Source organism: Lycorma delicatula, chromosome 1, assembly GCF_047948215.1.
Source record: "Lycorma delicatula isolate Av1 chromosome 1, ASM4794821v1, whole genome shotgun sequence".
NCBI classification, from domain to species: Eukaryota; Metazoa; Arthropoda; class Insecta; order Hemiptera; family Fulgoridae; genus Lycorma; species Lycorma delicatula.
In genome coordinates, this window is record NC_134455.1 from 89,209,543 (window position 1) to 89,226,110 (window position 16,568).

The 16,568-nt window shown below is 31.7% G+C and overlaps 1 protein-coding gene across 1 annotated transcript in view; it reads left to right on the plus strand.

Moving 5' to 3' along the window:
• The window catches only part of LOC142318141 (uncharacterized), a 48,001-nt gene extending 31,484 nt beyond the window's left edge, over positions 1 to 16,517 (plus strand). The window contains exons 3-5 of the mRNA XM_075354681.1: positions 1,838 to 2,093; positions 7,110 to 7,210; positions 15,541 to 16,517. Coding sequence (XP_075210796.1) covers positions 1,838 to 2,093; positions 7,110 to 7,210; positions 15,541 to 16,196 — 1,013 coding nt within the window. The 3' untranslated portion in view covers positions 16,197 to 16,517. The remainder of the gene's footprint in view (positions 1 to 1,837; positions 2,094 to 7,109; positions 7,211 to 15,540) is intronic.
• Positions 16,518 to 16,568: the final 51 nt, after the last annotated feature.

Here is a 16,568-nt window from a genome sequence, read left to right on the forward strand (position 1 = left end):
ACTCTGCTACGTTCAACATTGAATGTGTCGTTTGAACGTTGAGTCGCTTGAGGAATTTCTGAGTGACCCAAACACCTCAACTAACGCAGAAACGAATTTATTTTAAATCAGATATCAGGAAAAATTTGACTCAATACAGGTATCTGTTAATTCGTGAGAAATTATTAAAAATTTCTCCATCCGCTGTTTTTTTTCTTTATCTGCATTGAGTACTTCCATAGAAATTTCAGTAAATGAGACTGAATAAAATAAAATAAAAACTTAATAAAAACAATTTTAACAAATATTAATTACGTTATGGCGTTATTAAGATTTTGCACAATCTGACTTGTGAAAATGAAGTAATGTTGATTATTTTACATTTAATCGTAAATGCTGTTTATAAGGATTATTAATCGGTTCATTTTAAATAGCATAACAACTGAAGTATTTTTGCAATACATGGATAACATAGTAGTTAACAATCTTATTTAAATAAATAAAACAAATTTTTGGATAAGATGTGTTGATGACATTTTGGTAATGCTAATTTAGATAACAATAAACATTTTTTAAAAAAATGTAATAATTTTCATAAAATTTTATACTTAATTTGGAAATAGAAAACAATAATATAATTCTCCTTTTATATTTCATATAAGATAAAAATAAATTAAAATTGGGTATTTATCAAAAGCAATAGTTAACAGTAAATCAATTCATCCATTTCACCAAAAATAAAAACATATTATAATGTAACTCTAATAAAGTCATAAATTTTAAGAACGTAACAGTGATTTAAATAATGAATTAATAAAATGCATAGAAAATCAAAATACTTCTAATATAAAATTAATTAATTAATGTTAATTTGAATGTAAAAATATTAATAAAAAAGTTAAAATTTAATAATTAATTAACCATAATGAAATATGATCCTAAAATTTCTTAAAAAACAGTCGCTGATAAAATAGAAAGAGGAGAGCATTATTAAAAAAATTTCTACGTAGGATTGACAAACAGATATTTAAAAAAAAACCTTTACTTTCAGTAACGTTTACCAGCATATAAAAACAATAAACAGAAACCTAATTGCACTGAGAACATCAGAGAAAATAAACACATGTTTCTAGACTATAAGATATAAATTTTTAGAAATCAATATTAAGAGATTTAAATCCCTCACACTCATAAAATTACACAATAACAGGAAAAAGATAATAATTAGTGAACAGGGAAAATGTTATCTTAATGATTACTGGCTAATGGAAATAATACAATTAATTTAAATTATTCATTATTTATTTTCTACATTTAGACAGATATTTAAAAAATATTGTATCAAAATAATAGTTTCATTTCAGTTAGAAGCAGAATAGTTATCTTATTTCAGTGATAACATAGTAAACATATATTTTTACAATTTTATAACTTAATTTTGGTTTTAAGAAATTTATTATATATATTTAAACAAAATCCTCTCTGAAGAACAGAGACTCTTAGAGAGATACCTATTGGAAACACAAAAATAAAAAAAGTAGTAAGTAAAAAAAAAATTTTAATTATTTTAATAAAATAATATATTATGTTGCAGGATGGAATTTTTCAATTATTTATTAATAACAATTTGTTAATAAAATACATTTCTAATATGCACACAATGTTTTCACTTTTCAGATTAATTATAGTATATTCAAACAATATTTATTTTACCTTTGTTAGAAGAAGAGAATTATACAAATATGCCCATTGAATATTCTAAAAAGTTGAATGAATTAAACATTTAGAGAGCATAACATTCATAAATCCATTGTAGATGATTCAGTTAATACAATACCTATGTTTTATAATGTTTCAGCTAGATTGAGAGCAAAAGGAAATAAAACGACTTTAGAAGATGATCAATTTGATAAATTTGAAAAAGATCCACATTCATTTAATGTATCATACATTAAAGATATGTTAAGAAATGCATGGTTCTTACTGCCAAGAGAACCAGAATATAAGAAGACAAAAGATAAACCGTGGATTGTTGAACCAAAGTCTTTAGATCCTGGAAATCCAAATTATAATCCTCAAAGACTTAAAATACACAAAAATTGGCGACAAATTCAGTCAGTAATATGATAATTTTCATTACCATAATTAATCAATTAATTAATTTTTCATTATCATTATAATTCATTTTCATTATTATTTTCTATTGACAATCATTACAAAATATATCTTTTGTCTTTGCTCATATAACCACTTATTGGCTTAGTTAATAATCTTTTAACAGTAGACTGTTAAAACTTTAATGTTTATTCAACAAAAAAAAATGAAAGGTTTATTTCAAGATTAATTTTCAGTGTATGAACGGTTACTAAATAAAATGTATATTTTAGTCATCATCATAATGATGCTTAGGGATTAGATTCCTGGATAGAAACTAGGATACAAAGTGAAACTTTGTATACAGTAAAGACTACGTTCACAGATTTGTAGCTTTGCAGAGATTAGGAGATCCAGTTCTATCTGTAGGCACTTTTGCTATTAGGCTTATTATGCAGCCACTAGACGAGCAACAGATTCCTAAGTCGGCAACAGGTAATCCTGCTCACCTGATTACATATGAAGATAAAGTGCATTTCTGTGGGCTTGAGGTGCTGATTTGCAACATAAAGGCTCAGCAAAGATTTTCCATTAAGGAGCTGAGACTGGCGGCCAAGAGAATTAGTGCAGATAAGAGTCCGGGGTTGGACGAGATCCCTGGATCTCTCGTTAAATTAATGGTGACAAGACATCCTTGGGTCATACTGGACACCTATAATACAGATTTGGAGAGCTGTCACTTTCCTTCACATTGGAAGGAAGCGCGGTTGGTCCTAGTGCCAAAGAAGAGAGACATGCTTGGGAGTGGTGTCTCATATCATCTGATATGCTTGCCCAGCACCCCGGGCGAGCTGTTAGAGAGACATAACTGAAAGGCTCTGGTGGGAGCCTGGGGAAGGGTGGGCTTTCCCCTGATCAATATGGCTTTGCTAGGGGTAAGTCCACAATTGACACATTGAAACGTGTAACTGAATGGGCTAGAGATCGAAGTAGTGGCTCTGGGCATCGACGGAGGATTCTGTTCGACAGAAGATCCCGTTAGTGGTCCTCCTAGACGTCAGGAATGCCTTTGGTAGTCTCCAGTAGCTGACGATTATTGATGTGCTGAGAGAGAAGAATATAATTGGGTATCTCCTTGTCATAATTAACAGCTACCTACATTGCAGAAGGCTTAAAACCCCCACAAAAGATGGTGAGCTAATTTTGACGTGTTTGGCGGAGTTCCGCAGGGGTCGGTTCTCGGACTACTCCTGTGGAACCTTGCTTTTGATGGGCTTTTGAGACTTGAATTTGATGGAAACGTTGAACTTGTTGCATATGCAGATGATTTGGCCCTCCTCATGGCCGGACACACTGAAGCAGAAGTAGAGGAGGTAGTCAATAATGCAGTCCGGTGAATAAGTTGTTGGCTGGAAGCGAGACGTCTACAGTAAGCACCTAATAAAACGTCCGAAGTAGCGTTGGTCGGGAGAAGAAGACTGCAAGAAATGTCGGGATGCGTTAAGTACCTCGGCGTGTGGTTGGAGAGGAGCCGAAACTACAACGTCCACCTTCAGCAGACCTTGGCACGTGCTGAGACAGTTGTTGATAATCTCGGTAAGCTTATGCGTAGCCACAGAGGTCCTCGTGCTTCTAGACGACGTATAATACTGACGGTAGCTTCTTCTATTATATTTTATGCCGTCCCTGCGTGGGTAGAGACCCTTGAAAAGAAAAGGAATGTAGATAAAATATCATCGCTTCAAAGACGTGCTGCGTTGAACATTGCGGCCGCATACCGCATGATATCGCGAAACGCTATTGAGGTCATCTCCGGGATTTCCCTGGTGCGGCTGTGTGCATTGATGCTCCGGCGGGTTTATCTTGGTATGACTAAGACCGAGGCTAAGGACTTACTTTTGGCCTAGTGGAAGGAGGCCTGGAACACCTCACCTACTGGTATATGGACGCATAAATTATTTCCGAGAATAGATGTATGGGTGCAGAGAGGACTGGGTGAGGTAAGTTTCTATATATGCAGCTCCTTTCTGGACATGGCGAGTCTGAATCCTACCTGCATTGATTGGGCAGGAGAGCGTCTCCTCTATGCAGGTGCTGCGATCTTCAAGATACCGTTGAGTACATCATCATCTACCAATGGCAGCAGTGCAATGTGGTCAGACAAGATGTCAGGTTAAGCTGCCTTTCTCCCAAAGAAGCAGTTCCACACATGTTGATAGGTGGAGCGGAATGGCACAAGGTAGTACACCTAGCAACAAGTATCCCAAGAACTAAAACAAGAGAAGCTAGAGAATTGGATAGAGACTGATTTAGGACCCAGATCAGTAAGAGGACTGAAGATCATCCATTCATGGGGGAGGGGGTAAATGGCATTTCTCAGATTCATCTATAACAATAAAGTCTATAATAACATCTATAATGTAAAATCTCAGTAAAGTAGCATCTCAATCTTCACTTTTCCTAATAATCCTGGTATTGGATCTTGCCATTTTTGTGAAGAGGTATGTCATCTTTGTGACAGGTGTTTCATGTTTGGTTGTACACAAATACTGTTTGGTTAAGAAAATTAACATAAAACCTAGTAATATAAAATAAACCTGATAATATAAAATTACTTAAAACCTTTATATGTATTAAATAGAATGAGTATGTGTGTGCATCTTCAAATAAATTAATAATAACATTTTTAAGATTGAGTGTTTTCTAATTTCTCTTTTTTCAATAATATATGAATGATTTCTAATTTTACTAAATTTAAAAATGGTCTCAGGATTGTTTAGCTCTAAAGTATTATTTATTGTTAACAATAAATATTTTCTCTCTATGGAGAGAATACATGATGCAATGTTATCCATCAAAAAGAGAGATACATTAATCTGCTATTTATTCTATCTACCCCAGGCTTTCTTACATCTGTATAGATATAAAGTATCTGAGATAAGTGGTTTCTAGATAAAGTTACTTTCTCTAAAATTAGTAATCTTTATGATATCAGTACTACTTGTAATAAGCAGAGTAAAGTTAATACTTGCAGGATTGATATCAACCGTAATTCACAGAACTTAATAGAAAGATAACAATAAGCAATACAATATATTTTACAATATACATTTTGCAATACGTTTGCATTTATGAAGAAGGTACTTCGGTTTTATCCCTTTCTTGTAGGGGGCAGTAGAAGAAAATAAGGTAGCAACTGTAAACTATTGAAGTATTGTACCATTGTTGATAATTTTAAATTTTCATGTTGCTGGTCCAACTTCTTGGACCAGTAAGTAAAATAAAGGAAGCAAATTAGAATTCTTAAAAAGATAATATCCTGCCCTACCAAGAGTATTGACAGTTAATTATCTTTTCTACTTCTTTAAAGTTTTCTTCAAATATTAAGTTCAGAATATTGATTTTTTGTTTTTAACCAAATTAATAATAATATTTTTTTTAAATAAAAAATATTATGATTTTTAACATAATTTGGTAATTATTACATGTAGATAATTTTTTCTTAATGTATTTCTGTCAAATTCAGCTATCAAAAGGTATGGAATTGTTGATAGAACTCTTGATTTGGTATTAACAATTTTAACATTACAGAAGAGCTTCTCATTTAATACTAAAATGACTATATAGTCGACATCATTACTTTTAAAGAAAGTCACTCAATTGCTTTATAAATATTACAATCAAAAGAAAGACTAGGACTGATACTGTAGTATAGTAAACAACTGTACCTCTTTTTTCTGCAGCAAACAATACACTGTTTCACAGTTCAGTAGCAAGAAAGAGTTAATTAACAATATTAATTATAAATTTGGAAACATTTTTAAATCTACCAATTAACTTAAGAAAAAAAAATAAACCATATTAAAAATTATGACAGTATTCAGCATTATTTATTTTACTTATCATTGGATTCAATAGTTATCTAAAACACTAAACAGTTGTTAGTACTTGATATTAACTGATACAGTAACAAAACATCTTACACCTGAACTCTGAAAAAGATTTATTTCACTTGTAAATTAATACAGAAAATAAATCTGTTGTAATAAACTCCATTTTTAAATTTTTAGACAAGCTGATAAGAAGCACCTCTCACACATGAAAGGCAACACATTGTATTTTTATTAACTCCATTTTCCACAGTATTATATTTACAATGAAAATAATAATATCTATTTATAATAGTACAGTATAAAAGTATTTGCTGGCCTCCATGGTGCAAGTGGTAGCATCTTGGCCTTTCATCTGGAGGTCCTGGGTTCAAATCCCGGTCAGGCATAGCATTTTCACACGCTACAAAATTGCCATTTCAAATCATCCTCTGAATAATACCTAACAGTACTCCCAGAGGCTAAAAAAAAGAGAAAGTATTTAATATATTTACATATTTTAATATATACAATAATGCAAATATTCATCCTCTTGTTTGGAATAATTTAAGTATCGTTATGGTGAATTGCAGATTGAAAATAGTCATTTTTATTGGAAAGTATAGAATACTATTGATCACTTCTCTAACTAACTCTTCACTTCTCTAACTTGATCTCACAAATAAGAAATGTGGAACCAACCTTTTGATCCTCACTTTTTCTAGTAAGACTGCTATGGCATGCTTGTTATTCTTGGGAATGGTTGTGCGATTTTCATGAGTGGTTGGTTCTTCATATCAGCTTGTCTAAAACTGTTAGGTTATATTAGTCAACATAGGTACTCACTCATTCATTAACTCTACATAACTTCTTGTGTTCTTAAATAAATTAATGGACCATAAGCATTATGTTTTTTCGCATAAGTACTTTTATAGTGCTGTATTTTTTTGTTACACACAAACTATTTAACAACATTTTTTTTTATATAAATAAATCAAGAAATTTATTTGAAAATGTAACAAGAAAGCACTGAGTGTTTTCCTTTTCTCTTTTACCAACACAGTTTCTTATATAACCATACAATTATTTTACTATAGAACATTGTTTGTCTATTGAAATGGTCAGGATGTAGGTAGCTGATTGATATCTCTTTGTTTTTACTTTCAGTAAAAATCAAGGTCAAATATGGAGAGTTGTTAAACAAAAAAAGGAAAGATTAAAACAAAAGAAGTTAGATAGTTTCAGAGCTACAAGAAGGGCATTTAAACGTAATTATTCTATTTTAACTTTCTTTTTTATTAAAAAATATTTGATAAATTTTCCTTGTTTAATCATTTGCTTAATAATACTCACAGTTATATTATATTTTTTATACACGCTGACATCCAATTACAATTGCTACACTATATATTTTTTTTATAAGACATGGATTTTTAATGTAATGGTAACTCTTATCAGGTTTGAAACCCAGATCCTTTCGGATCTGGAAAAAGACAGAAATGCTACACCACTGACAATGACAGAGTAACAATGTGATTTATGTAAGCATAAACAAATGAGAATTTATAACTGGCAATTTTGTATGGAACCAGTTTTCATTTTTCTATCCCTTTACTGGCACTTTGTCCCATGAAATTTAATGGCCTGTAACACATTCTAACCAACAATTATAAGTACCGGGTTTTGTTTAACTCCAGTTGGTTATTAATTCCTTTAGATTGGTAAGAGTAATGGACAATAAACCCTACTCCAGAGCATAAAGGTAAGTATCAGCATGTGTTAGTAAAAATAGGCAAATATGGAATAAGATCCACAGTTTATTTGAGCTTGACATAGTATAAAGTTTAATATAAATTATAAGTTTAACATACAGTATAAGTTTAACAGTTTAACATAACGTAAATTTTAACACACGTTTACACACATCTGTGCAGAGCCGCTGTCGTTAATCGACTGGCACAATGAGAGGGAGAGTCCCCCCACCACTTATTACATATTACTAATAACTAACCTATATTATTTACATTTTATTAAATTACATTTTATTTTATTAATTACTTGACATTCAAAACGTTAACGTGCCGCCCCCGTAGAAGGCGCAGGCTTCAAGATACATCAGGAAGTTGGCAAAGTTTAACTAGGAGTCGTTTTATTATTCCTTTAGAAGTTTTTACTGTGGCAACGCGAGCCTTGCCATCAGCTACCTCGTGCAAATTAATGATGCGGCCTAACTCCCAATGAAGAGGTGGTCTAAAGTCTTCTTCGAGTTCGAAATTGATTGTTGTCATTTGAATTGGCTGAGGCCAGTCATTTGACGTTTTTGATAACCACTGAGGTCCATTCCACCAGAGATTACAGTTTAAGAGCAATTCAGGTGACAGAGAACGAGAAATGAGATCAGCTGGATTATCCTGTGATTTTACGTGTTTCCATGTACAGTTAGGTGTCAACTCTTGAATTTTAGACACTATTACCGACATATGTTTGCCAAGTTTTAGGAAGAGAATTTAACCAGTGAAGTACTATGGTAGAATCAGTCCACAGAGTGATGTTGTTAATATTGAGTAAATCTAAGGCTTTTAGTGTTCTTTGAAGTAGTTGAGTCAATATTAGCGCTCCACAGAGTTCTAGACGAGGTAACGACGTTAATTTTAGTGGAGCTACGCGCGATTTGGAGCATATCAACATCACCTTTACTTCACCATTTTCTGCTACAGTTCTCATATACAGACAGGCTCCGTAAGCCTTTTCTGACGCATCAGAAAATCCATGTATTTCGAATGCTTGATCAGAGTTTCCAATCGATATTCGTCTATTGACGCTTAGTTGATTTAGGATCCGCAGTGATTCCCTGAATTCATTCAATTTTAGCTGCAAAGCACCAGGAACTTGTTGATCCCATCCTAAGACCTTTATGAACCATATTTATTGGATTAGAAGCTTAGCAGTAATTATTATCGGTGATATTATGCCAAGTGGATCAAATAGTCGAGATATATCTGACAAAATAACACGCTTAGTGACGACAATTGGTGGATCCCGTAGGTTTACTTTAAATCGAAACGCATCTGTTGATGGTTGCCAATATATTCCCAAAGTCTTAATTGCTTTGCTTTCTGAGTCTTCTATGACGAATCCTGATTCCAGATGTTCTTTTGGGACATTTTTCAAAATAGATGGGTGATTTGAACACCATGTGTGAAGTTGAAAACCTCCATCGTTTAGCAGATCAATTAATTCGGATTGTATTTCAATTAATTAGTTAACAGAATCTCCTCCAGTTAAGACATCATCGACATAAAAGTCTCGTCTTATAGATTTAGATGCTTTGGAATACAAGTTCTTCCCTCCTTCTGCTAACTGAAACAAACAATGAATCGCTAAAAATGGAGCTGAAGCAGTGCCATAGGTAACTAACTGTTTTTAATCTATAAGTGTCAATCTTGTCAGTTAAATCATTACGCCATACAATTCATTGAAAATCTCGTTGACTCTCATCAATTAATATTTTACGGTACATTTGTTTAATATCTGCAGTAAATACATAGGAGTGAGTGCGAAAAGATAACAGTATAGCTTGTAAGTCCCGCTGTATAGTTAGACCTGTCATTAAGACATCGTTTAAAGAATTATTGTTAGAAGTCTTAGCTAATGCGTCAAAAACAACGCGTATTCGTGTCGTGGAGCTGGATTCCTTGATGATCGGATGATGAGGTAAGTAATAAGTGGTCTCTGGTTCCCTGTCTTGTGTAACAGGTTCCATCTCATCATTTTCGAGATATTCGTTTAAAAATTCATCATAACTCATTTTCATGTCGTTATCTCGGTTAAGCTTGCGCTCCAGAGAGTAAAAACGTTTAATGGCGTAATGATTTCGTGGGATCATCCGAAAAAGGTAATTTTACAACCAACTTGCCGTCTGACTGGCGTTTTACGTTTGATATGTAGTGTTGCTCACATGCTTGTTCTGCAAGGGATTTGTTATCGTTATTTGAAATCTCTTCAGTTTTCCAGAATGAAGAAAGAATATCATGCAAATTCTCATCTGAAGTATTACAAGTCGTGGTAAGAGTCAGAGACGTTTTCTGTAATGCATGGTTGGACGCAATCTTGCCACTCGCGATCCAGCCTAAACTGAATTTTGTAATGCAGGTAAATCCTTCCTAGTTTAAATTGGCCGTCTCTCAAAATGTCGAAAAACAGGCTTGCACCCAGAAGTACGTCGATTCGTTTAGACTGAAAGAACCCGTCATCAGCTAACTGAATGTCATTAGTTATGTTTAAGTTGAAGGAGGAAGTCGGCAAATCGTTAACAATTTTTCTTAAAACCAACAGAGATATATCTTCCTCGTAATCGTTTAATCTTGATTTAATTGTAGCGTTTACAAAGGCATTTGTTGACATTCCGTATTTCCGATTCCGGTGACTGATGCAAGGGTTTTACATTGTTTGAGACCTAAAGCTGAAACTAGTGACTGACTAATAAAATTTGATTGACTACCGCTGTCTAAAAGTGCGCCACAAGGGTAAGCAACGCCCTGAGAGTCCTTAATAAGGATAATGGCGGTAGCTAGAATAACGTCATCACTACTATTGGAAAAGGCGGATACAGACTGTTGCGGAATGGAAGACTCTTTAACATCAGTCTTAGGTAACTGATTTGTTGAAGCTTGAGAAGTGTTTTCAATGTGAAGAATGCTGTGATGACGCTTATTGCAAAGTTTACAACAATAAGGACTCTTACATTGCAGAGTCTTGTGTCCTGACCTAAGACAATTTATACATAGCTTGAGTTAGCGAACCTTTAAGTATCTTTGTGACGAGTTAAGATTAGTGAGCTGTTTACAGGTAAAAGTTATATGATTGTCATTACAAATTACACATTTAGATTTGGAAATGTTGATATTGCTAACATGACATGGAATATTATTTACATTTCGATTAAGATGCGGTTTAGACTGGAAATTTTTATAGGACGGGCCTTTGGTGTTTATTGTTCGATTTTCTTCCCGGACTTCTTGGATCATTGTTTGTTTATATAAGAATTGCATTAAATTTTTAAAAGAATACGTTTGGATTCGTAGTCAGAAGACTTATTATCTTCGTCATCATTAACGCTTAGTATATTCTTAGAATGATGCGCCTCCCGCGATCTCTAGTTTCGGGGTCTAATTTATTTGTAATTAAAAATACTAAAAGCGTACGTCATTGGATCGGTTGGTTCACCTAAATTTTTTAAGGCAGTCAAATGGTTATTAATAGTATTGTATAAGTTTTTTTTTAGCGCGGTAGACTGAGGTTTGTCAAGTCGTTTAAAAGTTAATATTCCTTGTATATGAGCCTTTATTATTAATCTAGTATTTTTAAATCGCTGCTTAAGAAGTGTCCAAGCTGATTCATAATTATTGGCAGAAACCTTTATTTCCTTAATAGTGTTTAAAGCTTCGGCTTTTAAGCAAGAACGTAGATAATAAAATTTTTGAATATGTGTTAAATTGGAGGAATTATGAATCATAGACTGGGAAACGTCGCGAATGTCAATCCAGTCTTCATATTTTCCAGAAAATGAAGGCAAGGAAATTTCAGGGAATTTAACACTGTTAGCCATGTTCGATTGTTCAGTAGTAGAAGGAGAGATGGATGAGGAGGAAAGGATGAGGATTGATTTGCAAGGATGTTGTTGATTTTAGATTCGATTTCGTAGTAATTATCTTCGAAAGATGCAAACTCGTTTTCTTCAATTTCATATTCAGCGTCCGTGCAGATCCTCCTAATTTCTGACTGAACGCAGTCAAATTCGGACCAACATTCTTCAAGTCTTCTTAAACGGGTTTTTAAATCTAAGGGATTGTTAATTTTAGAATCAAATGAGTTCATAAAAGTTTTAATGCGGGTTAGCCTGCCCTTAATGTAACCGCGTTAACGTCGTAACTCAGTAAGTTTGTCATTAAAATTACTGGAACGTTCATCATCTAAAACCATTGTGAACTGTATGAAAACTATTGCACGTATAAATTATTAAACTAGTGCTGGGAGTACAACTGTAAATACTTAAATTCATGATGTTAACATGTGACACAGTTTACAACGTGACTCAACAGAATTTGATACAAATTAAATTACATATACGTAAATTTTATACATATACTAAAATAATCTTAATAATGTTTAAATTAGTCAAATAATTAATCAATAATTTGATAAAGTCAGACAAATAAGCAAATTAACTTTAAATAGTGGAATATTAAAATAATAAATAATATTCGTTATCAGAATAAGGAAAGAAATACACGAACTCTAATTTGATAGACTAAACAACAATAATTAATGCGTGATAGAAATGCGCTGACAATATTATTATGACGCAGCAGTCAGTCAACTGGAGCCTACAGAGTTGATAATGAAAACAACACGCCAAAACAACCTGTTCTAAAAGTACACATATGATAAGCTCTACGATGGTGCAAAATAAATTTACTATAGCCTGTAATAACTACAAGATTCGATCATAAACTTGAATTTAAATTCTAACAAAATCAAAACATAAGAATGAAATCGAACTGAACATTTACTGAAAATATGTTTAACTAGTTGTAGTAAAGATTTAAAAAATACGCAAAATGAATACAAATTAAGGCAAATTACAAAACATAAACATCATTAAATTACATAGAATATTCGGTAAATACACAAGTAATGTTTGCAGATAACTTCTATAAGTAAGTTACGCAGAGTTACTAAGGAAAATTTCCTCTTATTTTAATGATTGTAAATATTGTTCCATAAAAAGTTTATTTTTATTAATGTTTGATCCACAAGCTAATGTGTAACTGTTTATTAACAATACTAAAAGCTTAAGTATAAAGGATACGTTGTGGAAAGATGATAGCTGAATCCCAACGAGGAAACTGTTGTTGACGCTAAAAGACACAGACGAATCAGGAAGACACTCATGTAAAATGTTGAAGCAGCGATCTCATGCGTGCGTATTAAAGTTGATACAGATGGTTTCAGCTGATCTCATATGCACAATTGCCAGTTTAAATTGGTAGTTAAAGTTTATGGTGTTAAAATGTTTAATAAAATAATGTATAATATTCACAGTCATAAGTTTTTCACAAAATATTTGTGAAATCACTCCGTAATATGTATCACTCCGTTTAAAAGTATCACGTCGGGGTCACCAAAAAATGTTAGTAAAAATAGGCAAATATGGAATAAGATCCACAGTTTATTTGAGCTTGACATAATATAAAGTATAAGTTTAACACACGTTTACACACATCTCTGCGGAGACGCTGTCGTTAGTCGACTGGCACAATGAGAGGGAGAGTCTCCCCACCACTTAAAACATATTACTAATAACTAATCTATATTATTTACATTTTATTAAATTACATTTTATTTTATTAATTACATGACATTCAAAACGTTAACAGCATGATTCAATTTCTTTAATGTTGTAAAAGAGGAGAAAATCTTTGAACTCAGAGATTCAAAATCTTTGAAGATCTGTGTTATAATGAGTCTTAGGTCCTGAGTAAAATAAAGCATGTTACTAGTGGAAAGATAGTAACTTTTATTTTCTGAAGAAAAAGTAAAAATAATTTCTCTTTATCAGGTAAGACCATGACCTGAACATTCTTGGATAAAAAAATGGTTTACTTAATTGAATTAATAAAAAATGTTAATATGTAACAATAATAATATTATTGTTATTATTATTACTCAATTCTACTTAATGAAAAAGTGAACCAATAATCTGCTAAAGACAGAGTAAACAAAGATTTGTTCCCTTAAGTCAATGTAAAGTTCTCCTTTAACAATGGCAAGCCTCTATCAATATGAAAAGAATTTCCTATCCATTATTTAACTTTGACTTGACTATATCCAGTTATCATGTCCTTGGATTACAGAAGGAATTGCTATGAGACAAAAAATTCTACATTAATGACAAGGTCATTGAAACTAAGGAATTGATTTTAGAAGCAATCAAAAGGCCTCTGTTAAACTGTAATTAAGAAATTGCCACAATAATGTAACAAGGAGATTGCAGTTCGGGGGTCATTGAAAATTATTACATACTACATTCTGATTTTATTTTAAATGAAATCTATAAAGTCTTGCTCCTTACATTAAATTATGATTGCTTTTAATTCAATGACAGAGAAAAACAGCTGTGTTAGAATAATTTTACTGAAATTCTTAAAAAGTGATAGACATCATGTTTTTCCTATATAAGATTGTTATTAAATCAGAGTACATTCTTTCTTGAAAACTTTTTCCACCTCTGTTTTCTTTTTCAGGCCTTCTTGTATTTACACATCCATCTATTCTTATCCCAGTTTTTCAATAAGCCTTCTTTCCATTATGTTGTTTACATTAAAGATCTATTTTTCTATTCTTCTGCTTTGAATCTTTTGTAAATGTCTAACACTATCTGAGCTAACCGTGGTGAATTCTTTCATGGTGTGATTTATATCCCAGATCTTGTCATACAGCACTATGTTTGTTATTCACTTCCTTCATGACTTTCTTATGTGCTTCTTAAAAACTTCATTTCAGTTGGCTGAATCTTACTGTCTTGTCTTTTTACAGTTATGAAAATTGTATACACTTCACTGCCATTTTCTTGTTCCAAACTTTATTACTAACTTTGATAATTTCTCTTGCTACTTGTATTTTATTACTAATTTTCTGACTTGTATTTCCATTCTCAGATATTTTACATCCAAATACCTAAAACAGTTTCTAATCAATTTTTTGTATTCACATATTGATTCTTTCATTCCATTCACTCTTTGTTACTACAAGTACTACTTTTCTTCTTCCCCATTTTTATTTTTCCTTACCCAAGCAGTAAAGTGATTTTTTACTGCACCTTCTTTTCTTCCAAGAAAATTGTGTCACCAGTTAATATTCATGCTTGCTTTTTGGCTTTCTATTTCTCTCTTAACTTGCTTATGAATCTCATCAATAAAAATGATGAATAACAAAAATGAGTGGATATTCATTGGTACTTACGTCAGTTTCTACTTCAAAACTTCCAATCTCTTTCACTGTGGACCTAGTAGGCTTTCACACATTTTTTAAATTACTATATTAATCACTACATGGGGTCACTCCTTCCCTCATTAGTGATGTATATACTTTTTTATCTTCTCAGAGGTAATCTTGTTTTTTTGTATTATGGAAATAATAACTTTTTTCTCCTTTTTTTTAAGGATTGTTTATCCCTAATGAAAAAAAACCATTCTGGGAGCACTATCACAGAGTTCTTTATACCTATGAAGGTTGCAGTCTGTTTTTTCTCCTACTCTAATGCTTCTGAACACCTGTCACAAGGTAAAGATTAAACCAATTGTGAACCTTTTCCTCAGAACTATTTACTACTTAAAGTGGTATTTATTATAAGTTAGATGATTTTGAAGTTCATTGATATTAATAAATAGGTATACTGAAACAGAAAACGTTTAACAGATCACTGTTAAACAAACAGGTTAAATGTCAGAAATTATCAGTTCTAAAACTTATATTTTTCCTTTTTCCATAGATTTTTATTTAAGAAATTATTAATTAATTTTTCATTTATTTGCAGTCGCACGACATAGTATGATGATGTGGTTAAGAGCACCTGAAAAAGATTATTCACTCGATGAAGAATTGGTGTGTGAGAGAAATAAAGATAAATTTGAAGACTGGAGTGGATATAAAAAAATATTACATGAAAAAGGTAAAGAAAGAAAACAGAAAAGAAAAAAGAAAAAGAAACTTCTAGAGAAGATGCTGAAAACATCAATTCCAACTACAACAAAAAAGACAAAAAAAACATGGAAAGGTTTTACAAGAAGAAGTAAAGATCCTTATACTGGTACTAGAATTATTGGTAAAAAAGAAAGAATTGAATTAAGGAAAGAAAGAAGAAGAATTAGAAATAGATTAAAAAGAAGAAATAAATTAGCTGCTGCAAAAGGAACAACAGTCTATACAAAGAAAATGGATTCAGATGAAATGAAAATAAATAGGCTTATAGAAGAATATAAGAAAAAGATGTCAGGTATACAAAAATCAACAAAAAATGAAGAGGAAAGTGAAGAAGAAAATGAACAAAAAATGTTAAAAACCATAAAATATTATTACCCAAAAACAATTATTAGAAGTATAAATAATTTAACAAATGTTACAATTATAAATGCAAATGAACCACTTAATTCTGAAAATAATGGTAATTTAATTTCATCAATAAATGAATGATAAAGAAATAAAACAAAAAAACAAGAAGAGAACAACTGCAATATGCATCAAAATTATTATGACATCAACAGATGAAAATTTAACAGAAAGAAATTCACAGAAGTACTATGTAACAGAAAACACTAGTAATAGATAAGCAAAAAAAAGTAGTTCATGTCGGTGTAAAAGAAAAAACAATTGTACATACTAGCTTTTAGCTTCTGAAAAATTAAAAAAGATCTCTTTCCTCTTTCCTTTTTTCTTAGTAGTACCAATTTCAGGATACTTTATTTTTTAATTAATTTTAAAGAATTTAAAATATAACAATATTGTTTTAAATGAAATGAGACTACAAAATATATGTTGTTTTTTTTTTTTTTTAACTGATTTCAT